This window comes from Pristis pectinata, chromosome 2 (assembly GCF_009764475.1).
Source record: "Pristis pectinata isolate sPriPec2 chromosome 2, sPriPec2.1.pri, whole genome shotgun sequence".
NCBI lineage: Eukaryota > Metazoa > Chordata > Chondrichthyes > Rhinopristiformes > Pristidae > Pristis > Pristis pectinata.
The window spans coordinates 136,975,202-137,001,664 of record NC_067406.1 but is presented as its reverse complement, the minus strand read 5'-3'; the positions used below and the strand labels follow the sequence as shown (position 1 = coordinate 137,001,664).

Genomic DNA, 26,463 nt, shown 5'->3' with positions numbered 1-26,463 from the left:
GACTTTCAGAAGGCATTTGATAAAGTGCCGCACAGGAGATTGGTGGGTAAAATTAGGGCTCATGGAATTGGGGGGCGGGTATTAACATGGATAGAAAACTGGTTGGCGGATAGGAAACAAAGGGTAGGGGTGAATGGATGTTTCTCAGAATGGCAGGCCGTGACTAGTGGGGTGCCACAGGGCTCGGTGCTGGGACCACAGCTGTTTACGATCTAATGTCGATGATTTAGATGAAGGCATTGTGAATAACATTAGCAAGTTTGCTGATGATACAAAGTTGGGTGGCAGTGCGACATGTGAAGAGGAAGTTAGGAGAATTCAAGGTGATTTGGATAGGTTGGGTAAGTGGGCAGATACTTGGCAGATGAAGTTTAATGTGGATAAGTGTGAGGTTATCCACTTTGGGAGCAGGAACAGGTAGGCAGATTATTATCTGAATGGTGTGGAGTTAGGTAAGGGGGAAATACAAAGGGATCTAGGAGTCCTTGTTCATCAGTCACTGAAAGTGAATGAGCAAGTGCAGCAGGCTGTGATGAAGGCTAATGGAATGTTGGCCTGTATTACAAGAGGAATTGAGTACAAAAGCAAAGAGATTCTTTTGCATTTGTACAGGGCCCTGGTGAGACCACTCCTGGAGTATTGTGTACAGTTTTGGTCTCCAGGGTTAAGGAAGGATATCCTGGCTATAAAGGGCGTGCAGCGTAGGTTTATGAGGTTAATTCCGGGGATGTCGGGACTGTCTTATGCTGAGAGGTTGGAGAGACTGGGATTGTACACGCTGGAATTGAGAAGATTGAGAGGGGATCTGATTGAAACATACAGGATTATTAAGGGATTGGACAAGATAGAGACAGGAAATATGTTCCAGATGTTGGGGAAGTCCAGGACCAGGGGGCATGATTTAAGAATAAGGGCTAGGCCATTTAGGACAGAGGGGAGGAAAAACTTCTTCTCCCAGAGGGTTGTGAATTTGTGGAATGCACTGCCTCAGAGGGCAGTGGAGGCCAATTCTCTGGGCACTTTCAAGAAGGAGCTAGATAGGTTTCTTATAGATAGGGGAATCAAGGGATATGGGGATAAGGCAGGAACAGGATATTGATTGTTGAGGATCAGCCATGATCTCAAAATGGCGGTGCAGACTCGAACGGCCAAATAGTCTACTTCTGCTCCTATTGTCTATTGTCTATGTAAATGTAATTTTTCATCTCAGAACAACAGTTTAGGAGACACAAGACACTGCAAATGCTGGAGCTGGAGCAACAAACAATCTGCTGGAGGAACTCAGTGGGTCGAGCAACAACTATGGGAGGATAGGAACTGTCGACGTTTCAGGTCGAAACCCTGCATCAGGATGTCGGAGAGAGGGGAAAAACTCTTCAAAGCTGGCATACCTTGAAGCAGGTCCGATGCAGGGCTTCAGCCCGAGGCATCAATAATTCCCTTCCTCCCACAGATGCTGCTCGACTGGTTGAGTTCTTCCAGCAGATTGTTTATGGCCTCAGCTTAGGTTGACATTACTATGTCAAGAAAAAAGTCTCATCTCTGATTAAGTGCAGGCAGGCAAAGCATTGGACAGCTTCTAACATTGTTGTAGGCACAGCTCGCAGTCTCACAGCTCCAGCACCTGAGTTCAATCCTGACCTCGGGTGCTGTCTGTGTAGAGTTTGCACGTTCTCCTTGTGACTGTAAGGGTTTCCTCCTTGTGCTCCAGCTCTTTGAAGATGTGGGAGGATTAGTAAGTTAAGTGGCCACCGTAAATTGACCCCAGTATGTAGGCCAATGGCCAAATTTGAAGGAAGTTTTTGGGAATATGGGGAGGATAACGTGGGTTAGGGTAGGATTAGCAGAAAAATGGGGGCTTGAAGTTCAGTATCAGTGGACTGAAGGGCCTGTTTTTGTTCTGCACCTTTCGAAAAAATTTCATTCCCATATTTACAAACCAATAACAGAGGGTAAATGTGTGAGAACCTGTTATAGAACATAGAACAGTACAGCACAATACAGGCCCTTCGGCCCACAATGTTGTGCCGACCTTTAAACCTTGCCTAAGACTATCTAACCCCTTTCTCCCACATATCCCTCTATTCTAAATTCCTCCATATGCTTATCTAGTAATCTCTTGAATTTGACCAACGTACCTGCCTCCACCACCGCCCCAGGCAGCGCATTCCATGCCCAACTACTCTCTGGGTAAAAAAAAACCTCTGACATCTCCCTTGAACTTCCTACCCATTACTTTAAAGCCATGCCCTCTTGTATTGAGCATATACAGTTACCCAATCTCACACATTCCTTCTTTTCCCTCCAACCCTCCCCACTCTCTGTAACTTAAAACTTGATTGCTTTCTTATTTATCCAATTCTAATGAAGAATCATTGACTAATATGCAAACTTGTTTCTCTCTCCACGGATGCTGCCTGGCCTGTTGAACATTGCCAACATTTTCTGTTCTGCTAGCTGCACTGCTGTGCCCCAAGCTTAGTCTAATATCACTAACCTAAAATAATAAATAAACATTTTCTCACCTTTAAGTGCTGACAGGCAAGGCATTGAGCAGTCTCTAACATTGAATTCCCATATTTGCAAATCAAAAAAAATGTGGGTAAATTGCAAGACCAATGAAAATGTTTAGCTTTCGTCACATATCAATGTAAAACTGAACCACAAAACCTCTTTATTATGTCTTCATTGGGCCTGTACATGATGGAGTTCAGAAGGATGAGGTGGCATCTCATTGGAACCTACCAGATACTGAAAGACCTGGACAAAGTGGACGTGGAGAGGATGCTTCCATTGGTAGGAGAGTCTCGGATCAGAGGGCACGGCCTCAGAATAAAGGGATGTCTCCTTGGGACTGAGATGAGGAGGAATTTCTTCAGCCAGAGGGTAGTGAATCTGTGGAATTTATTACCCAGAGGGCGGTGGAGGCCAAGTCACTGGGTGCACTTAAGGCAGAGATTGATGGGTTCTTGATCGGTAAGGGGGTTAAGGGTTAAGGGGACAAGGTGGTAGAAAGGGGCTTTAAAAAAAATCAGCCATGATTGAATGGTGGAGTAGACTCAATAGGCTGAAAGGCCTAATCCTGTTCCTATATCTTATGGTCCTATTACTCTTGGGAGATATAAAGCACATAGATTTTTCCACCTAATATTTTAAAAGAAACACAAATAATTAGATGGTCGTGTAGTTTAAAAAATATACTTCCCCATTCTTCCTTGCAATGTTCTTGCCTCACAACTTTCCTGGCTTAAAGTTTCTTATGGAGCAATAAATAGTCGATCCCAATGTCTAATTACCCCTTTGACCTACATGCCAGCAAATTTTATGAAGTACATTCTCTGCAATAACATGATCTCTGAACATTGGGAAATTGCTTGGAAAAAACAGGTGCAGCTTAACATCCTGCTGTGTGCTGGATGTTATCTGAATCAAGTCAAATGTATAATGGAAGCTTAAGCATCTGATAGGTTAGGAAATAGACTAATAGCGTTGTAACACTTGAGTTAAATGTTGGAGGTTTGATCCCAAATCAACGTAGGGTTATCAATGATTGAGATCCCCACCATCCAGACCATGCCATCTTCTCACAGGTACAGAAGCCTGAAGTCCCACACCACCAGGTTCACGAACAGCTACTTCCTTTCAACCATTCACTTCTTGAACCAACCTGCACATCCCTAATCAGCAACTGTATGACTACTTTGATCACTTTGCACTAAAGTGGACTTCTCTTTTGTTCTTCTTGTGTTCTTTCTTGTAAAATTCATGTATCATTTACGTTTATGATTCTGTTGTGAATGCTGCTTGTATGATGCTATGTGCCTGTGATACTGCTGCAAGTAAGTTTTTCATTGCACCTGTGCACACATGTACTTGTGCATCTGACAATAAATTCGACTTTGACCTGAACAACCTTGTGTCAGAGAAAGGAATAGTTTGGACTCCTGATTCTGACTGCTAACCAGTGATTACTGGTAGAACAACATTGGTACATCAAGTGCAGACAAGCTCAACTCTTGCTGCAATGTTCCCCTTTTCCGAATAACCCCACTGGCACCCATTGACCTGGGTCATGCATGAAGATCAGTCACTGACAGGAGGTTCTGGTGCTGCCTGCACCCATTCAAGCTCAGTATGGGTGAGGATGTTGTGGAATTGAGGAGGTAAAGGGTAGACTGAAGGAAAACTACATCTTTCAGCCTGGAAAGAGTTTGAGAAAAAGAAAATGAAAGAGAGAAAAAGAATAAAATAGGTAGAAAAACAAATCGATAAAGAACCCGCAAATGCAGCAGTTTTTCACATCTGTGCAATGCACAGCATGTAATATGCTCCAACAAATAAAATACTGAAACAGACTCAGTCAAATTTGTATTACTCATCAGTTCTTAAACCAGCTACAGGTTGTTTGTATTGTTACTTCTTGATTGAATATTATCACACTATTTTGGAACAAGCTACTGGAGCTCAAATTACAAAATATATTTTTTCCTTAATTTCCTACATTTATTCTCAGGATTCAGATAAAAACATTTTGAAGACTCTTTTACTTTCCCACCATTGGCAGATGCATTATTGCATCATACCCATAGAATCAGTGAACACATTCAATCTCTTTGAAGGAGTAATCCTATAAATCTCACAAACTGGTTTTACCACATTGCCTGCGTGCTTCCTTTTCAGGTAGATATCCTATTCTGCTTTGAAAGGAGCAACACACAAAATGCTGGAGGAACTCAGCAGGTCCGGCAGCATCTATGGAAGGATATGGAACAGTTGACGTTTCAGGTCGAGACCCTTCATCTGGACTTGACCTGAAATGTCGACAGTCCATTTCTCTTCATAGACGCTGCCTGACCCGCTGAGTTCCTCCAGGGCTTTGTGTGTTGCTCCAGATTCCAGCATCAGCAGTCTCTTGTGTCTCCACTTTGAAAGGTACTCTTAAATTAGCTTCCAGTTCCTTTGCAAGCAATGTGTAATAACTCACGACCTAAAGAATACTCTCCACTCGTTTCTTTGACTTTTTTGGTTATGATTTCAGTTGAGTCCAATTCTGGAACCCTAACATCTAATCTATATCACCTCCTGACTCATCTTACTCGATATGCTCTCAATGCATAAGAGTTCACATCCCATCCAATCTGGCAGGTGGCATGATAAATGTAAGTATACATGTTGCACACCAAACTCACAGCAAATCCATGTCTGTTAAACTCAAATAAGGGGTCTACACTGATGAATGTTGCTGCCTATGGCTCTTTCTGTTAAACTCAGATCCCTGTTGAATCAAAATCCTGCTACCTTTAACTATCTGTGCACCTGAACCCCATATTCCTTTAAAACTGCACCTGTCAGATTGGCCAGATTATCTTTCAAATCCCTGCTGGAGGAGAGATTTGAATTCACAGAGCAACACAAGAGAGAGAGAGAATTCAATAACTAAATATCATTTTTCTCTTATCATGTCTCATCTAGTGCAATCAGACATCCAGAACTTCAGATGACATAGCCATCCAGTTGTAGCAAGGTTTCTAAGACTGTCAGTGCAAGAAAATTACCAGTGGACTGCAGTTGCCAAGGGAATGAAAAATTAATTTCACAAAGACTATCAGGAGGGAGCGAAATACTCAACTCTTTTCTGAGCTGATTTTATGATTGTGAACTGACAAAGACGCCATATACAATTATAAACAGCACTAATAGTATATAATTCAAGGACTTTGCTGATATGCTTTGTGAACCAAAATTTTGCAAGGATGTATTTTCATTGTGTTATACCTGTGACATAAATCCTGGTGGTAATACAGCTATAAAAATTGCAGTACTGTGTCTATTGTCAGGCCTTAGGCTGTGAGGTGGATCTTAACCCCTCGTGGTCTATCATATTGGTAGAATATATTCCAATATTAACCAGCGTTTCGCTGTAATGAGTTTGCTGGCCATTATTACATTTCAAGGAGCTTATAGAAGTGCAAGTCTTTCTTTATGCCTTCTTGACATTACTTGCTCCTTTATATAGTGGGCAATGGTAATAATGATAATAATATTCATTATTAAATAGTAAAACATGACATTTTATGACAATAAGTACAGGCAGCAGTTTTTCTCCCAGTTTTAGTACACACAAAGCATATTATGACATTCCTTGCAAAGCAGAAGCACAAAGAATATTTTAAAGTTCCTACGCCTTGCTGACTCTCCTTTGAGCCTCAAGTAAACAGATCAAGAGGACACTCAGGGTGATGTTCTCCCTCAGTTATGCTGTTTGGCCACACAGGTGTTTATTCCATTTCCAATTATTGGAGGCTTTGGTCACATCAGCCATGATCTAGAATCACACAGCAGGGAAACAGGCCATTCAGCCCATCTCATCCATACTGGCCAGCGGGAACCCTTCCATAGTAATCCCATCACCCGGCACTATGTCCATAGCCCTCTATGCCTAGACAATTCATGTGCTTGTCTATCCACTTCTTAAATGCTGTCAGTGACCCAACTTCAACCACTCTCTCAGGCAGTGCATTCCAGGTACTCACCACTCTCTAGGTGAAGAAGGTCCCCCTCATATCCAATCTATATCTCTTCACCCTTACCCTAAACCTATGTCCTCTCGTTTTATCTAGCTCTAATATGGGGAAAATTTTCCTGGTCTAACCCCATCTATATCCCTCATAATCTTATATACCTCAATTCTATCACACATCACTGAGTGTGGTTGATATCTAAACGTGCTGCCAGGGGAGGTGGTGGGATCAGATACAATCGTGTCATCTAAGAGGCTTTTAGAGAGACACTTAAACAGGAGATTTGTTATGTCACCGAACACTTTAACAAACCTCTACAGATGCACTGTTGAAAGTATCCTGACTGATTGCATCATGGCCTTGTACGGCAATTCCAACACACAGGAATGTAGAGGGCAGCAGACACAGCCACCCGGTCCATCACAGGCACAGACCTCCCAACTAGTAAGAGCATCTATTATCGAGGATCCCCACCATCCAGGTCATGCCCTCTTCTTGCTGCTACCATTGGACAGGAGGTATAGAAGCCTGAAGTCACACACCACCAGATTTAGGAACAGCTACTTTCCTACAACCATCAGGTTCTTGAACTGATCTGCATAACCCTAACCCTACCTCAACAACTGAAAACTACGGGCCACCTCTTGCACAACATGGACTTGTCTTTAATGTTGGTGTAGCGCAGAGGCAGTTAACGGTAGTGTAGCGGTTAGAGTAATGCTATTACAGCGCTAGCGACCCAGGTTCAATCCTGGCAGCTGTATGTCAGGAGTTTGTACGTTCTCCCTGCGTCTGCGTGGGTTTCCTCCAGGTGCTCCGGTTTCCTCCCACATTCCAAAGACGTACAGGTTAGGAAGTTGCGGGCATACTATGTTGGCGCCAGAGGCGTGGCGACACCTGCGGGCTGCCCCCAGAACACTCTACGCAAAGATGCATTTCACTGTGTGTTTTGATGTACATGTGACTAATAAAGAAATCTTATCTAATCGCAGTCTTTTCTCTCTCTCTCTCTTCATTGTCTTGTATAATTTATATTCTGTGTGTTGTCTGTACTTACGTGCCTGTGATGCTACTACAGCAAGTTTTTCATTGTACCCATACCTCACCATACGTCCACATGACAATAAACTCGATTGAACTTGATGATATGGGTGCTAACGTGGACAAAAAGGTTGGAATGGACGTGGTGCGCCAAAGGTCCTATTTCTTTACTGTATAACTCAATAACTCCATGGTTATGAAATTGGCCTTCCACACTATAAAAGAACCTCCCAGACATTACGACAGGGTCTCCAAGAGATTTAAAAAAGAATGAACTTGAATTCAATTCTCTGGCAGAGGGAAGGACTGAGCTGAATATCACTGGTGGGGGAAAAGTGAAGATGCAAGCAACATATACTGAACCAATTCCATTGTGTGGAAGATAAAGGAGGCAGGATTGCCGTGGAAATTGTTCAACCAGAAGCTTCTTGGTTTTTTGAAGCAGCGAGAGGTAACAAACCTTGAAGGAGAAAGACAGAAGTCTTGAGAAATAATTGGATGAGGCATGGAACCCTGAACTCAGAGCAAGTAGTAAATCATTTGGCCTAGCAGAAGGTCAAGGTCAGGCAATAGTGACCGGTGTGAATGGTGGAGTGAAGAATTATTATTCTTTTCAAAATTGGGAAGGAGAGGCATCAGCAATGGAAACAGATGTCTTGATGGTGTCAATGAACACATGGCTGAATGGGGATGGTTGAGTAATCAGGAGGTAGGATGTGCCGGGATCAACAGTGACAGAGTTCAGGGGGGTAATTTAAGAATGCTTTGGTGAAAGATGGGAGTATGAGGAGGAGGGGTGGGTTCATGGGAAGGGGAAGGAGGTGGGAAATATTGACGAGTGTAAAAGGACCAAATCAACAATTCAGCTTCATAAATGGTGTATTGAATGAAGACTGATGATATAGTTAAAACGACATAGCAAAGTCAATTTGTGATGCATTACCTTTGAGTCTTTATTAATAAGAGCTCTTGTTCAATTAAAAATAACATTGCAAACTTTATTCTCCTTGAGGATAGCAACACAGAAGATAAGGACCCTGTTACTTTTCCTGCACAGGTATAATCTCTCAGAGGGTATGTAAAGATACCATGCCAGAGATTATATTTTAGCTTTGGGACCTTGCTATACTACAGTGTTTCTGAATTACCACACCAACTTCTTTATTGTTTAGGACCTCCTAAGACCATGGAAGTAACTATTTAAATATACAAGTTGTGGCGACTCACCGTCTAGTCGGGCGAACCGGCTCGGCAGTCGGGTCGCGCGGCGTCGGAGCGACGAGGCCCAAGATGGCGGCGGGCCTCGTCTTTCCGAGCGACGGGGAGAACCCGCGCGCGGGTAAGTCCTGATGACGTAGGACTTACGTCATTGCCGGTTTTTTTTGGGCGGGAGTTTTTCTCCCTTAAAGGGCCCGCACAAGGCGGGAAAATAAACCAGTTCTGTTTGGCAATCCTCCGAGTAGAGTCTTGTTTTATTCCGCGGTAGCAACCGCTACAAAGTATTACTTTCATCCTTTGTTTGCATCAACATAACTTGGTATATGTTGTTGAAGTAGTGCTTTGAGTAATAATGTTGTGCAATAGACTGGTCTTTCCTCTCGAGAGATTCAATCCCACCTATAACTCATGGGCCAATCAATTTCTAACAGGATCCAGCCAAATGTTTTGCCAAATCAATTACCATCTTGATTTGTGTGATGCGATATTAGCAGTTCTGTGATGTTAAGGGGTAAACATTGGAGAAGACTTTTATGTATACAGCCTGCTCAAGTAGACTGGAGACCAGCTTTGTCCACTGGGCAAAAGAGCCTGAGGCATAGCCTTAATCTAGGTTCCAATGTTTGCCATTTTTCAGCACAGAGACAAGCTGATTAAACATCATCCAACCATCAAATGATTAAAGTCACATAAAAAGGTCATGGCATGAGAAGTGTGGCAAGGCTGATTGTTCCTCTGAGATGGAGACTTGACACTCAGTGTAATATCAGATTTGTGAGAAATTTACTTGCTTCTGTCGTGAATATATAGCTAGACAATATATTTACAGGGGATAGTACATGGAATAAAATAATACTTCCAAAAGTTTTTTTTTTTGTCTTGGACTTTGGGACAATTGGGAAAAATGTTGCCACTTTTTGTATTGGTTGAATTAATTACCAATTGATTTTAATTTTAATTTCCTTTGTGTTTACCATCCCTATATTGAACTGCTAGATACCAAAATTGGGCTTATGACATTGAAAACTGCTTCCAGTGTTAGTTTCTTCATGAAAAGTCTTGTAAAGTTTGGAAAATTGGAACTCAAAGTTTGTATTTCAATTCTAGGGGTCACACACAGTATTGTAATATATTTATTCCTGATTATTAGAGCAGCTTTATTACCTTAAAGCCATTTTCAAGAATTCAGAGCAGAAGATCAAAGTAACTATAACTGCTGGGTCAATTGAATTAGGAAATTCTTTAGATTTGGCGATTAATCTAATGAAATGATATTTGAAAAACAAAGTAAATTAAGATTAGACAACTATTTCTTTGTGCAATAAGATTTAATGTTTTAATATCAACCAATTTAATAGCAAATGTTTCTAAAAGGTGAAAAAGCAAAGTGTTTCCAATTCAAATAAACACAATTTGATTTTGAGAATGTTTTTTTAAAGACCATCATAAATTTCTGTTCTGTATTGGTTAAAGAACTGCATTATATTAAAATTAAACTATTAACTCTGATGTGCCCCATGGAACAAAGAGTAATCATTTATCTGTGAAATACAAAATTCTGGTTGAGCATATTGAATAACAAGACTTTAATTTACACCAAAGATTCCAATAAAACATTGTGAATGGGAACAATGCTCTAAGGTTTTAGGATAGAGCCCAGCCCCTCATTCGAAATGAAATGACAGAGAGAAATCCCGAGCCCCTCAAGCCTGTTCCACCATTCAGTTGCATCAAAGCTAATCTGCAGTTTAACCCCATCCATGTTTCTTGAGTTTGAAATTCTTTGTATGCTTATCAATCAATTGCTGTCCTGAAATATTCACTTGACCCAACTTCTCTTTTTGGGCAGTGGTTGTGGGCAAGAGTTAAAGACATTGTGTGTAAAGTACTTTCCTTACAATGAAATACAATCTAATAGTTACCTTTGGTCACTTTTATTCATTTCCTTTGTCCCAGTTGAGTCAAAACAGCCCCTAAAAACAGCTATAACTTGAAACTGATTTGATATCAGCCATGCACAATGCAATGATGTGTGCAAGAAAATATGAAGGAAGCTAAGTTGCAAATCCTAAATGTTACAGGACAAGGGCTGCAGGCACATGGAAATACAATAACCCTCTACTTTGCATATCATCTTGACTTGGAAACATATCACCTTTACTTCATCATCACTGGGTCTAAATCCTTGAACTCCCTCCCCAGCAGCACTGTGGGGAAAATCTCACCAGCAGGACCATAGTGGTTCAAGAAGTTATAAGTTTATAAAATTATGAGAGGCAGAGATAGACAGTCAGTGTCTTTTTCCCAGGATTGAAACGTCCAATACTGAAGGGCATGCATTTAAGGTGAGAGGGAGAAAGTTCAAAGGAGATGTGTGGGGCAAGTTTTTTTTACACAGAGTAGTGGGTCCATGGAATGCACTACCAGGTGTGGTGGTGGAGGCAGATACAATAGAGGTGTTTAAGAGACTTTTACATACTTACCTGAATATGCAGAGGATAGAGGGATATGGACCATGTGCAGGCAGAAGGGATTAATGTAATTAGGCATCATTAGCTTAATTAGTCACAACATCATGGGCCAAACAGCCTGTTCCTGTGCTGTACTCTTCAATGTTCCATGCTGTGAGGCAGTTCATGGCCACCTTCTCAACGGCAATCAGGGATGGCAATAATCTTCCAGTTATTTGGGTTGTAAATAGATACATAGAACAGGCTCCTCCTTCGTCAGTGGGGGTGAAAAGCCAAGAGTTGTGAGTATCAACTCAAACTTGCAACAGTTTGACTGCATGCATCATTCCAAACAGATTTCATTGTACCTGTACGTCACCGGACTTGTGCACATGACAATAAAGTCGACTTGACTTAATAAAAGGAACAAAATACCTAAAGTGAAACCCACGATTGGAATGGCCTGCAAGGGTAAAATCACAAAGCTGACCACTTTCCCTCTTCTGGCTTGGAGCGAGATGTACTCTGCAGATAGTCGAAAAAGTCAAAATTTGTTTCGCAGATCTGAAGCTGTGAAATTCTTCTTTACTACATTAAATGCTCTGCTTGATGGGCTCCTAATATTGAGGAGCTACAGCCCTGTGGCTGGATGAAATGAAATGAAACAAACAATCAAAGCATCATCTTTTTTTTCATAGCACGAATCATTAAGACACAACATGTGGTGACCGTCTGTTCTTTTTCTATGTTTTCTGGCCATTTTCACCGTTAGACAGCCCAGCGCACCACTTCTGCAGATACTGGTTTTAATCCCTTCCCCAACCCCTTCCCTATTTCAAGTAAAGGAACACACTGTAAAAGAATGTTAAACACAAGTAGAGATTGATTTGAAACATTGCTCTTTGGAAATGGTAAAGCCTCTCATTCTCTCTGGTGCAAGGAAGATAAACTCAGTTCTAAATTGCTTCCAATTCAACCCACTCCTTTCCAGTAGAGATAGAGGGATTATTAATTACATACAATTTACAGCACCAGGACAGGCTATTTGACACAACTGGGAGGTAATGGAACTGAATTTCAGAAGCTGAATGCAATAGGCAGCCAATTACCATTGCATATTTAGCGTAAGCTATTGAGGATGAATCTCCACACCAGTGTCATTCTGGAGAGTGCATCAAATGCTTCTCTATAGAGAAATGCAAAGTTCAAGAGAGTCCTATTTCTCTGCACCTTATCTATGACATAAATAACCTTCCATTTTTGTTGTCACATTTTTGTTCAGCTTCTAATATCCTTTCTGGTGGATGAAGTTTGGAGCAGACAATGCAAAGTTGTAATCAGAGAGGCATTGTTTTTCCCAAATTCAGTGATGTATTCCTTGCTTAAAAAGGAAAATAGCCTCTAGAATCACAAACTCAATTTACAATTTGTTGCTAAGGCTAAACTCATGAGAGATCATCAGCCACAAGTTCTACTCACTTCACACTTATTATTTTCCACTGAAGTCAATAGAGCTGAACAAAGGAACAAAGCTGTAGTTTCACATGCACATGCTACCATTGCCAATTGCAGTGTTCGGTTTTCTATATTTAGGAGTCACTGTCACAGAAGCCTAAATTAGTGCAATTTTCAAATTATGCAAAAATTCAACAGAACATAATCTGGAGTGTTGCGTTCAATTCTGGTTGCCCATTATAGGAAGGATGTGGAGGCTTTGGAGAGGGTGCAGAAGAGGTTTACCAGGATGCTGCCTGGATTAGAGGGCACGTGCTATAAGGAGAGGTTGGACAAACTTGGGTTGTTTTCTCTGGAGCGGCGGAGGCTGAGGGGAGACATGATAGAGGTTTTTAAGATTATGTGAGACATAGATCGACAGCCGATATCTTTTTCCTAGGGTCGAAATGTCTAATACTAGAGGGCATGCATTTAAGGTGAGAGCAGGTAAATTCAAAGGAGATGTGCCGGGGAAGTTTTTTTTACACAGAGAGTGGTGGGTGCCTGGAATGCGCTGCCTGGGGTGGTGGTGGTGGCAAATACGATAGAGGCATTTAAGAGGCTCTTACATGGGCACATGAGTGTGCAGGGAATGGAGGGATATGGACATTGTGTAGGCAGAATGGATTAGTTTAGTTTGGCATTGAATTACAAGATTAATTATTTTGGCACAACATTATAGGCCAAAGGGCCTGTTCCTGTGCTGTACTGTTCTATGTTCTATAATTGCAACAATTCTGCTTGACCTGAGATGGAGATATAAATTGAACCAATCTCTATTGAAAACTGTTGAACTAGTTCACCTTTTAACTGCATTATTGTTGACCTGCACTGCACTTTCTCTGTAACTGTAATACTTTATTCTGCATTCTGTTATTGTTTTACCTTGTACTACCTCAATACACTGTTGTAATGAATTGATCTGTATGAACAGTATGCAAGACAAGTTTTTCACTGTACCTTGGTACATGTGACAATAATAAACCAATCTACCAACTATATGAACAAAATAATAAACTAATTTGGAGCTTCCAAGCATTGTCAACTTGAAAGTTCAGATTGAAAATTTAATTTTCAAACCCAAATCGTCAACAACTTCTTTCCTCCCACAGATGCTGCTCGACCCACTGAGTTCCTCCAGCTGATCATTTGTTGCTCCAGATTCTGGCATCTGCAGTCCCTTGTGTCTCCATTACAAATAGCTTGTTTTTTTTATTTATCTAATCAGACCTTTTATATTCAGCCACAAATATTCATTCCAACTGCAGCACAAAGTTGCAAGGTTATAAAGTTCAGAGCAGTACATCCAAACAAAATACAACCAAGCCTGGGCCCTGTTTGATGAAAGGTTGTCAACGTGATCATTTCAAATAATGACTGTCCATTTTTAACTGCACATCAATATTGACCCAATACTACTAACATTGATTCTGTAGCCTACCCCAACACAAGCCCTGAACATTGAATGACTTACTCAATAAAGGGGAAATCAAATAGAATGGCCTTTCAATCATTTTATTAAATATATCTGTCCTGATACTTTTTCTTCTTAGCCAGCAGCTCCTCTGGGAAGCCAGCTCCCAGTTTCATTGGCAAGGCATAGCGTAATGCAGGACCTCTCTTCACATGTGGCTGGCTGCACTCCCAGAATGACTTTGACCTCTGGTGAATGCCTTTGACTTTTACAAACATTTAAGAAAGGTCAGAGACGATTAAAAATTTGAAATAAAACATATTTCTAAAAAGTCTTAAAAACTGAAACACTAAAAAGAATATTCACATCCACAAAACAATTAAATTCATTTGTAGTGGCTCAGATATCAAGGTCTACGTACTATCGTCTTGGAAGTCATTTCTTCACATTCACTCAATGGACGCATTGGTGCAGACTCAGTGAGCAAATTTCCCAGTCTGAGAGTTAAGAAAGTTGAGGAAGTCAACACTGCTTCATTAGATCCATGGGGAGTCCACTGGCACAGCAGCAAAGCCCCAGTGCAGAATGTACCCAGAGCAGAAGGTGTTAGAATTACATTTTTGGGATTCCTTAAATGGATATGGTACTTGTTTTTCCAATTTTAAGAGAGGGGACAAACAGAAGAAGGAAGATAAAGAGAAGACACCTGAGTAAGTCAACTGGGAAATGGGGTGACCTGATGCCCTGTCTTGATTACGGCAACAACTTCATTCACGTGGCACCTTTAGCAGAGCAAAACATTCCAAAGTGCTCCACTGACGTATTTTCAAATAATATTAGGTGCTAAACCACATGAAATATCAGGGCAATTGGCCAAATACTTGGTCAAAGGAGTAGGTTGTGAAGGAGAAAAGATAAGCAAAAAGGCAGAAGGGTTTTTGGACAGAGTTTAGCAACTTGGCAGCTGATACAACCACCGATAATGGAGCAAAAACATTTGGGAAAAGAGAAGACAGAATTGGAACAGCAGAATAATTTTGGAGAGTTACAGGGCTGTAGGAGTTTACAGAGATGGAATGCAGGGAAACGTGGAGTATCAAACACAAATATCAAAACTGAGGCTGTGCTTATCTGGGATCCAACAGGGAACGCAGGTCTACATGAACAGTGTGCAAAGGGTGCTGCACCAGTGCAAAAATATTAATTTTGGCAACTTTTCAAAATTGCAAGCAAATTAATATTCGCTTTTGATCAGAATCGATTCTAAATGAACCAAACAACATCCTTGCCAGGTTAATTTTATGCTACTCCACTTCCAACTTTAAAATTAAATGCAAAATGATATGTGTGAAATATTCTACAATTCTCCAGCTTTTCATGCTCAATACCTTAATTAAGCCATTGCTTTATTTTACACCCAGATGCATCAGTATATTCCAGAAATAATTAATTTTAGTTGCTTTACTTCTCACCCATATTCACCAATATATTGTCGAGGTAATAATTTGAATTGCTTTATTTCACACCAATATGCACCAGTGTATTGTAGAAGGAATTATTTTATTTCACACCTACATACATCTGTATATAGTAGAGGTAATTAATTTTAGATGTCTTTGGAAGAGGTAAATTGGGGGTAAGATTTTTTTATGATCACTGTCCCCAAACTAACATTCCCACAACCTTCCTTGCTGGTCTTCTCCTCCCTTCCAATTCTCTCCATCGTCCACACTCGAGACTCGATGACAGCACTGGCTCAGCTGCTAATGCCTTTGCCTCTGTCTCAGGGTTAATACCAGATTCAATTAAATTTGATTAAATCCTCGTGTTCAATACCAGAAGCTTACGCGCAAGGGTAGATAGTCAGAATCTTCTTCCCATGATAGGGGCACCAAAAACAAGAGGACAATAGTTTAAGATGAGAGGAAGGAATTTTAAAGGGGATTTGAGGAAAGTTTTTTTTTCACAGAGAGTGGTTGATATCTGGAACACACTGCCATATAAAATGGTGGAATCAAGTACAATCACCACATGTAAGGGACATTTAGACAGGCAGTTCAATAGGCAAGACAAAGAGGGATATGGACCTGATGTGGTTAAATGGGATTAGTGGGGATGAGCAAACAGATCAGCATGGATATGGTGGGCCAAAGAGCCTGCTTCTGTGTTGTACAACTTTATGATTCAAAATATCTCATCTGACAGCTCCTGTGCAGGACTGAAGGATCACTGCAATGCAGACCTTTTGGCAGGTCTGCTTCCACCTATCACCCACCTGCCTCTGTCTCCCAACTCCACCCCATCCCTCTCCCCCACCTAGCTCCTTCGGCCCATCATCCCTCTCACTCCTCTGATCACCTTACGGCCCCTGCCTCACCCCTCCCCCTCTCCCCTTTATACTCGCCATCTCTCCTCTCCACACTCAGTCCTGATGCAGGGTCTCAACCTAAAATATCGACAATTCCTTTCCCCACATCAGACCAGCTAAGTTCCTCCAGCAGATCTTTTTTTTTTGTTTTCTGAAGAACTTTCTCAAGCTGCTTTGCCATTTTCAAAAAGCTGTGCACACTTACCCCAAGATCAGAAGCAGTGCCCTCCGCCATCAGATTTCTGAACGGTCCATAAACCCATGAACACTACCTTGTTATTCCTTTTCTTTTGCACTATTTATTTTTATAAGTTTGTAGCAATTTTATATCTTTGCTCTATGCTGCTGCTGCAGGACAACCAATTTCATTTCATATTCGTCAGTGATAATAAGTATGATTCTGATTCCCTCTGTTCCTTTGGAATTTTGCTCACTGGTTTGTTTTGCATTGTTCCTACCAGAATGTAACATTTCACATTTCTCAGCATTCAATTTCATCCGCCACCTACCTGCCCATTTCACCACCCTATCTACATCTCCTTGAGTTCTAGCTTTATCTTCCTTGAGTTTCACTGCACTTCCAAGTTTTGTGTTATCCCTAAACTTGGAAATCCTACCCTGTATGCAGAAGTACAAATCATTCATATCTATTTAAAAAAGGCAAAAAGTCCTTGTACTGACTGCTGGGGAATTCCACTTCGCTCTTGCCTCTTGTCCAAGAAAGAACCTTTCCCGACTACTCTCCACTTCCTGTTACTTAGCTATTTTCTGTTCACGGTGTTCAGTCTCAATAATAGGTCCATTATGTTGCATCTTATCAAATCCCTTTTGGATGTCCATATATATAACAAACCAACTGTATTTCCATTATCGAACCTCCCAAGTTACTTAGATACATAGCAATACACAAAGTGCTAGAGGAACTCAGCAGGTCAGGCAGCATCTATGGAGGGAAATGGACAACTGACATTTCAGATCGAGAACCTTCATCTGGACTGGAAAGAAAGAGGGGGGACGGCCAGTAGAAAAAGGTGGAGGGAAGGGGTGGAGAAAGAGCTGGCGGGTGATAGGTGGATCCAGGTGAGGGGGATGACAGGCAGGTGAGGGAGGGGGTGAGCGGGAATGATGTCAGAAGCTGGAAGGTGATAGGTGGAGGTCACTTTTACCAAAAGCAAGATTTTACAGAAGCTGATTAATATTACTCGAAGTCTTCAACCTATAAAATAGATCAGGCATGATTTAATTGATTGGCTAAGCAAGTTCAAAGGACTGAATGGGCTCATAATGGTTCAAATAATTAATGGATGTTTTATAAGCCAACGTGGAATAAAAAGTAAGACTAATACTGCTTTGCTTCATGAACCAGATATAAAAAAATGACACGTTAAGAACTTACAGAGAACAAAAGAAAATAGGAGCAGGAGTTGGTCACTTGGCTCCACAAGCCTGCCCTGCCATTCAATTTGACCATGCTCATCTATGCTGGCCTCAACTTCTCTTCTGTGCCAGTTCCCCTTAGCCCTCAATTTCTCGATCTTTCAAATATTTATCCGTCTCCACCTTAAATATATCGAATGATCTGACCTCCACCACCCTCAGGGGTAGAGAATTGCAAAGATTCACTCCCCTCTGAGAGAAGAAATTTTATGCACGTCCATTTTAGATGACCAGTCCCTCACGTTGTAGCTCTGTCCCCTTGGTTGTGACTCTTCCACAAGTGGAAATATCTGTCAAGCTCCCTAAGGATCTTATATGTTTGTTTAAGTTCATCCCTCATTCTTCTCAGCTTCAAGAAACACAAACACAAACTGTTTAGCCTCTCATGAGAGGACTCATATCATTGACCAATGATACGTTAATATCATTAAACAACTTGCTGGTGGAAATCAGTTGCACATGATTCACTATCTGTGAAACCCTGATACAGGAGAAGCAGGGATGATATCAAAAGTTAGGCCACTGTTTATTGATTACAGCATTGCAGGAAGGATTCTAAAGCAATGTAAAATTTGCACTGGGGATCGGTACAATCAGGAGTGAAAGATTTTAATAATAAACAGAGACTTGAGAAGTTAGAGCTTTTGTTTTAAACTGGAGTCAAGATTAAGAGCCAAATTCTTAAGGATTAAGAAGAAATATGAAAAAATATCTAGGCACAAATCTATTTCAATAGTAATATTTCTGTCTCAGAAACAATGAAGATCAAGTATGTGTGCCCAGTACTCGAAGGATGACAATATCCTTTGTGAATGCTGCTAATACATTCCTTCCAATAGGAAAAATGTTATAGCAGTGGAATAATAAATTGCCAACATTTAACATTGGGAAGCTTTTCCTAAGGATTGCAGTTGATTTTAAATTCCCACTAATACCACAAACTATTTGGTCCAGAAATTCTTTCTTGTTGTGCTATGTTTTTCTGCTCCAGACAAATGAATTTAATCAAGATCACAAGGCATGATTCTGAGAGAATATTGTTACCTTCGAGCCCTCTTTCCATCCAGAGGGGTTTTGACTTGTGCACTGGAGTTAAACCATGCAAAGTACACTTAGTCATAACTGGCACAGAAATTAGTTGCACTTCCATGGCTTTGAAGACGGCACTGGTGCAGAAACAAACTTTCACAAGATAGGTTAGACTTGTGTCAGCACAACTTGAAGAAGTCTGGGCTGTCCTTGCCTGTGGCTGCAGAGTAGAGTTCATGGATTGTCCTGATGGATGTCTGCTTTAAGATTTCTGTTTGCTGGCAGTGAGAGGTGCCGTCCCAGTCAGAGATTTCTTCGACAGACAACATTTTACCCCCAGTGTTCGCTGCCCTCAAGATAGCTGTGGTGGGGAAGAAATGGTCATCCACCTCTTTGCAGACTGTGGATTTGCCGAGAGGGTGTGGAGACGGATGCAAGGGTCCGTGTCCCGGTTCATCCCCAGCAGCTGCGTAACAGAGGACTCTCTGATCTATGGGCTGTTACCAGGGACACACACCGAGACAGACATCAAGTGCTGCTGGAAGGTCATCAACTCGGTGAAGGATGCCATTTGGTCTGCCTGAAACTTGTTGGTCTTCCAGAATGGCGAGATGTCCGTAGGGGAAAGCTGCTGACTGGCACATTCCAGGCTGCAGGAGTCCGTGCTGAGGGACGCACTGAAGCTCAGTGCAGCCAATGCTAAGGCTCTGTGGGGAAGGTCCACAGTATAGGCCTCTTCCGCTACTGCATGATATGGGTGGGGAAATCCCCTCGAACAATGAAAGGGATATCACCTCAGGGAGCGATGTGAGTGTCAATGGTGCTGTGTTCTCTGTGTGTTCTTTTTACCTCTTTAAATTTTAACATTACTGAATGTAACAACCGTGAACATTAAGGTTTTTTTGGTCTTTTGCACTGTTTCTTCCTTTGTATATACTTTCTATTATGAATAAAGTTTATGACTTAATGGCATTCCTGTACCTCACTCCTGCCTTCACCAACTCCTTGCCCTTTCCCAGCCCCATAATGCTATAGGATCCCATCCTCCACCACCACTTCAATATCTTGGCCTAACCTTCAAGGTCCAATCCCCTCCCTGCTGAAGTTCTGGCTTTCTCTACCCTCTCCCAACTCCTTCACCCATCCTGCGACCTGTAATTTATCGCGATTCCTCTGTTGGCTCTGACACAGCAGAGTTAGCTTTGGCTTCCTGTGCAGTAGAATATTGCAGAGTGAACAATGGGGGTGATTATTCCATGCAAATACATTCATTGTCCCAGCACACATTGTTGGTTTAGCGCACATTAAATAATTGCTGGCACTAAACACACAGAAATGTCAGGACATAGAATAGTACAGCACAGGAACAGCCCTTTGGCCCACAATGTGTATGCTGACCATGATGCCAACTTAAATTGCACATTTGTCTCCACGTTGTCTATACCTATCCATTCCCTACCTGTTCATGAGTCTCTCTAAATGTTTCTCAGATGTTGGTGTCGTATCTGCCTCCACCACTTCTCCGGGCAGCCCATTCCAGGCACCAAACTTGCCTCACAAATCTCCTTTATACTTTCCCCCATTCACCTTATTTGACATTTCCATCATGGGAATGAGACTCAGACTGTCTACCCTATCTATAATTTTATCTACTTTTATCAAGTGGCCCCTCAGCCTCTGACACTCCGAAGAAAACAATTCAAGTTTGTCCAACCTCTCCTTATAGCTAATAGTCTCTAATCTGGGTAACATCCTGGTGAACCTCTTCTGCACCCTCTCCAAAGTCTCCACATCCTTCCTGTAATACAGTGACCAGAACTGCGCACAATACTCCAAATGTGGCCCAACCAAAGTTTTATACAGCTGCAACATGATTTCCTGACTGTTACGTTCAATGTCCTGACCAACGAAGGCAAGCATGCCGTACACCTTCTTTACCACCCAATCGACCTCTGTTGCCACTTCCAGGGAGCTATGCACTTGCACCTCATCCCAAGTTACCTGAAAGTTCACTGAAATTTCCTTCAGAGAGTATGAGGATATTTTTCTTCATCCAGATTAATCCATATTTTAAAAACACATTAACTTTAAGAGTACCAACTGCATAATTTCCAAATCAGCAATTATTTTTTTCTCTCCGCACTTTTTGCAATCTTTGCACGTCAATTGTAAAATAATTAAGAAGTAAACCAATTTTCTTCCTGGAAGACAATGCAAAATTGAAAAAGCTGATAATTGTTTTTGTGGTAATGTAACTAACATTTAAAATTTAAATGATTCAGCCATCTGGTCCTGTCCAACTTCTGCCGTTGTCTGAGGGCAGCGCCACTTGCAGGTCTGACAGTAAAGTGCAGATAACTGGACTGTCCACTGTAGCTCAATACAACATTTCTGCTAGCTGCCTGTTCTGGATGTGGGCAGGTTAGGGCTGAGTATCCCCAGTGACGTCAATACCTTTCCCAGCATGTCATACGACGTACACTCCATGCATATTGGAACAGAAGAAAAGAAAATGCACTTCAGGGTTTAAGCACACTTTTCCATTCAATAAGAGCACACCGCACTGTGGTACAGTGGTTAACATCCATTATCAAAGATCCCCACCATCCAGGCCATGCCATCTTCAGGCCACTACCATCGGGCAGGAGGTTCAGAAACCTGAAGTCCCACACCAACAGGTTCCAGAACAGCTACTTCCCTTCAACTATTCCGTTCTCGAACCAACCTGCACAACTCTAATCACTACCTCAATGTAGCAACACGATGACCACTTTGCACTACAATGGACATTTTTTATTCTAATTGTGTTCTTTCTGGTATAATTTATATTTAATGTATGTTTTTTCTTGTGAATTTTGTGTATATGATGCTATGTACCTGTGATGCTGCTGCAACTAAGTTTTTCATTGCACCTGTGCATACATGTACTTGTGCATATGACAATAAACTCAACTTTGACTTTGCCTCACAGCTCCAGAGACTCGGGTTTGATCCTGACCTCCGGCACTATCTGTGTGGAGTTTGCACATTCTCTCTGTGACTGTGTGGGTTTCCCGGGTGCTCCGGTTTCCTACAACCTGCCAAAGATATGCTTCTTGAAAGATAACTGGCTGCTGTAAATTGCCCCTTGTGTAGGTGAGTGGCAGAAGAATGAGTGGCATGGTCTAGTCGTTGAAGATGCAAGAGGGAAAACTGGATTAGTGTAGATGAGTGCTTGATAGATAGCATGGACCACTGGGCTCAAGGTCCTGTCTCTCCATGATTCTAAGTGATACTCACAGCTCTATCTTTGTACAATATTCTTCATATCCCATTGAATCCCCTTAGTATCTAAAAATCCATTGACCTTAACCTTGAATATTTTTATTGACTAAGAATGCATCACTCTCCAAAGGCTCAGAGCTATTTGAGTGAAGAAATTTCCCTTCAGCACAAGACGGCCAACACTTATCCAGCGGCTGTGACCATTACAACCTTCCAGACTAACTTCTGCATTAAGGAAGGCAATCTTAGTCCTGGGATGAATGACCATTTGTTAGAGCACAAGACCTTTCTTGATACACACTTGATGCATCCCACTTCAGCATTTCCAAAATCATAGATCATTCTACCAGCTAACAAATCTTTTGTTGCCAACAACCAGTTAAACGAGATAGAATCAAGGATTGTAATCCCGTACAAGCATAAAACCATGTTATTGGGAACTCACTCATTTGGAGCCTCTGGGAGTTTTGGTCCTTCAAGCTTCACCTTCAACTCAGCTGGTACATGTAGAATTTCCAAGCATGATTTAATGGAGTGGTTCGAGTCTTCCCGGCACACTGAAAAGATAATTGAAACATAAGTAATTACTTCTCTGCAGTCACAGAAGCCTGACAAAGGGTCATAACTAAAGCATTAACCTTTCCCTTTCAGATGCTGGGAGCTCGGTGTGCATTCTCACCATTTCCTGTTTTTCTATCTATTACGGAATTGTTATAAAGATAGGGCGAACTGTGCTTAATGCATACAGACAAGAATTAGCATCTGGAAAAAAACTACTCCCTGACAGCACTGCTCTGAAAAGTAAATTAATGGACACCAAGTCTTCCCTTATTATTTAACAGGGAAAAAAATAGGAACTAGTGTCTTCAGTTGCCTTTCAACAGATATCACAAGTGTCTCGTATACTTTGGGTGGCACAGGAGTATAGTAGATAGTGTCACTGCCACACAGCTCCAGTAACTTGGGTCTGACCCTGTCCTCCAGTGCTGTCTATGTGGAATTCGCACCTTCTCCCTGTGACCACCAGGTGCTCTGGTTTCCTTCCTCATCCCAAAGATATGCTGGTTGGTAGTTTAATTGGCCACTGCAAATTGCCCTTGGTGTAGCGAGGTGCTAGAACCTGAGGTGGATGTAATTAATGGGAATATGAGGAAAATAAAATTGGATTAGTGGAAAATGGTGTTTGCTAGCCAAAGGGCCTATTTCTGTGTTGTTTGACTCCAAGAGAAAAGAAAGACCCCAAATATACCTGTTTCAAGTTTTTACATTTATAAAAGGGATGGATAATCCAGATATCTCAACGTCTTTGGTGAAACTTTCTAAAATCTCTTTAATTAGCTTTGCAACTAGTTTCTTTGGGTGTCTCTGGATCATTATGAAAATATTTCCACCTTATTGAGACTAAATAAATGAAGTTGCTTTCGAACGTCAACATCAGCATGATGCCTGACAGCATCAATATCGATTTCTCTAACTTCCAGTAACCCCTCCCCTCTGTTCCACACCCCTTGTTATCTCTCATTCCTGTGACCCCCTCACCCCTTCTCCTTCCCCTCCCCCACCCCCATGACCTGCCCACTATGTACTTAGATGCCAATTGTTGAGTCTCCTACTCCTGTCTTGGTTGAGATAAGTGAACAGAGTGCAGGCCTAGACTGAAGATAGGATTTGCTGTTCAAGTCAAGTCCAGTTTATTGTCAGATGCACAAGTACAGTGAGGTACAGGTACAATGAAAAACTTGCTCGCAGCAGCATCACAGGCACACAGGTTCAGACAACACACGGAACATAAATTATACAAGACAGTGAAGAGAGAAAAAAACTGTGCAAAAACAACACATTAGTGCAAAAGAAAAGATGCAAACAGAGACAAGTCCATGATAATGCAAGGAGTGGTCCGCAATGTTCTGTTACTGAGGTAGGGTTAGGGTTGAGCTGGTTGGTTCAAGAACTTAATAGCTGTAGGAAAATAGCTGTTCCTGTGAAAGTAACTGGTGGTGTGGGACTTCAGGCTTCTGTACCTCCTGCCTGATGGTAGCAGTGAGAAGAGGGGCAACCTTTTCCACGCAGAGTGTGGCCAGTATATGGAATGAGCTGCCAGAGGAAGTGGTTGAGGCAGATACATTAACAAAGTACTTGGACGGGTACATGGATAGGAAAGGTTCAGAGTGATATGGGCCAAACATGGGCAAATGGGACTAGCTTAGGTGGGAATCTTAGTCAGCATGAACTTTAGTCAGTTGGGCCAAAGGGCCTGTTTCCTTTATGACTCTATGACTCTAAGAGCAAATGAGCTGATGGCCATTTCACACTGAAAGCCATTCTTAGCAATGAGAGGGACCATGATGCTTAATACTCAAGTACTTGTATAAGACTGAAGCAGAACGTATTGCCCAAAAATACATTATATATGCAGTAAATAACAAATATTGTTGCATTCCATGGAGAAGCAAACCTGACATTCAGATTTGAGCTCCAGTCTCAACAGCACAAATTCAATTCAGTAAAAGTATCCACAAGCAGCTGCCAACTTATAAAAAGCTGGTTCACCAATGTCCTCCAATTAAGTGAGTGTGCTTTCTCACCCTCATTCCAATCATTACCCAGTCAAGCAGACATTTTTAGGGATCTGGGTGTTGCTGGCAAGGCCAACACTTATTGCCGTCCCCAATAGCCCTTGCAAAGCTGATCATAGCCACCTTCATGAACCACTGCAAGTCCTTCCGGTGAAGGTATTCCCGCAGATCTGCTGGATTTCGACCCAGTGAAGACCAATAGCGTATTTCTAACTCAGGATGGTGTACGACTTGGAGGGGAACCTGCAGGTAGTGGTGCTTCTAGACACCTGCTGCACTTATTCTGGTAGAGATCACAGACTTGGGAGGTTTGTCGGAGTAGTCTGGGCGAGTAACTAGAATGCATATTGTGGATGGTACACGCTGCAGCTGCAGTACACCTCTAGTGGAGAGAATGTGTCTCCACTGAACTGCTTCAAAGGACCTAAATTACTATCAGCAGATGCAGTCATTAGCACAGGGTCCTTCAATGCATGTGTCACTCAAACTGTAATGACTCGCATTCATTTATCTTCCTCACATCATCAGACTCAGTCATTTTTGCAAGCCAGCTCTTCAAATACAGCTGGCAGAATTCACCATCTCAGCAAAAAGCAACGAGGTTAGACCAATGCAAATTGATGCCTTGGCTGGTAATTGACTAGTGTGGGCCGATTCCTGAGCCTATAACAGAAGCTTTCATTTGTATTTTACCTGTAATCTGTTAAAGCATCAAAATACTCATCCCAGGAGCATTTTCAAGCAATATAGTTCTGCTCTTTTCTTCAATTGGTCAGTTTCCATTTGTGGTTTGACAAGGCTCCTGGCATCCATCTCGGACACTTCAAAATGATGAATGCACCACAGCAACGTAGGATCTTGTTGAAACAAAATACATCACAAGACAGTTGACCAAAACCTTGAGGGAGACAGATGGGCTTTAACAAACTTCTTAAAGGAGGGAGTGGAAGAGAGATGGAGAGGGAGGAATGGAATTCAGGGATTTCTTCAGATCTTTGTTGCCTCAGAGATAGAGGGAACAGCAAACCAAAGCACGGTGAAAGAGCCATGATAGTTGTCCAGATGTTAGGCAGTGACACTGTGATGTGTGGTGTATGATCATCCACCAACTGTATATTCAGGCATTGAAAGCCTTTGCAGATGCACAACATCTCAGAAATCTGAAGTGATGCCTTGAAGGCATTGTGAGAGAAGTCAATGTGGTGGAGGAGTGCAGAGATTCTGCAGACGCTGGAATCCAGAGCAACACACACACAAAAGTGTAGGAAAAGTCAAAGTCGAGTTTATTGTCACGTGCACAAGTACGTGTGTGCACAGGTATAATGAAAAATTTACTTGCAGCAGCATCACAAGCACAGAGCATCATGTAAGCAGCATTCACAAGAAAAACATAAATTCTACACAATTTTTATAAGAAAGAACACAATTAAAAAAAAATCAAAGTCCATTTTAGTGATTAAAGTGGCCCTAGTGTTGCTAAACTGTAGTGATTAGGGTTATGCAGGTTGGATCAAGAACCAAATGGTTGAAGGGAAGTGGCTATTCTCAAACCTAGTGGTGTGGGACTTCAGGCTTCTGTACGTCCTGCCCGAAGGTAGCTGTGAGAAGATGGCATGGCCCGGATGGTGGGGATCTTTGATGATAGATGTTG

The 26,463-nt window shown here is 41.8% G+C and overlaps 1 protein-coding gene across 3 annotated transcripts in view; it reads right to left on the bottom strand.

Annotated features, from left to right (window-relative positions):
* ccser1 (coiled-coil serine-rich protein 1) overlaps nt 1–26,463 on the bottom strand; it is a 1,189,492-nt gene that overhangs the window by 820,414 nt on the left and 342,615 nt on the right. For all 3 annotated transcript variants that reach the window (XM_052043574.1, XM_052043589.1, XM_052043581.1), the window contains one exon: nt 22,682–22,793. In XM_052043574.1, coding sequence (XP_051899534.1) covers nt 22,682–22,793 — 112 coding nt within the window. The remainder of the gene's footprint in view (nt 1–22,681; nt 22,794–26,463) is intronic.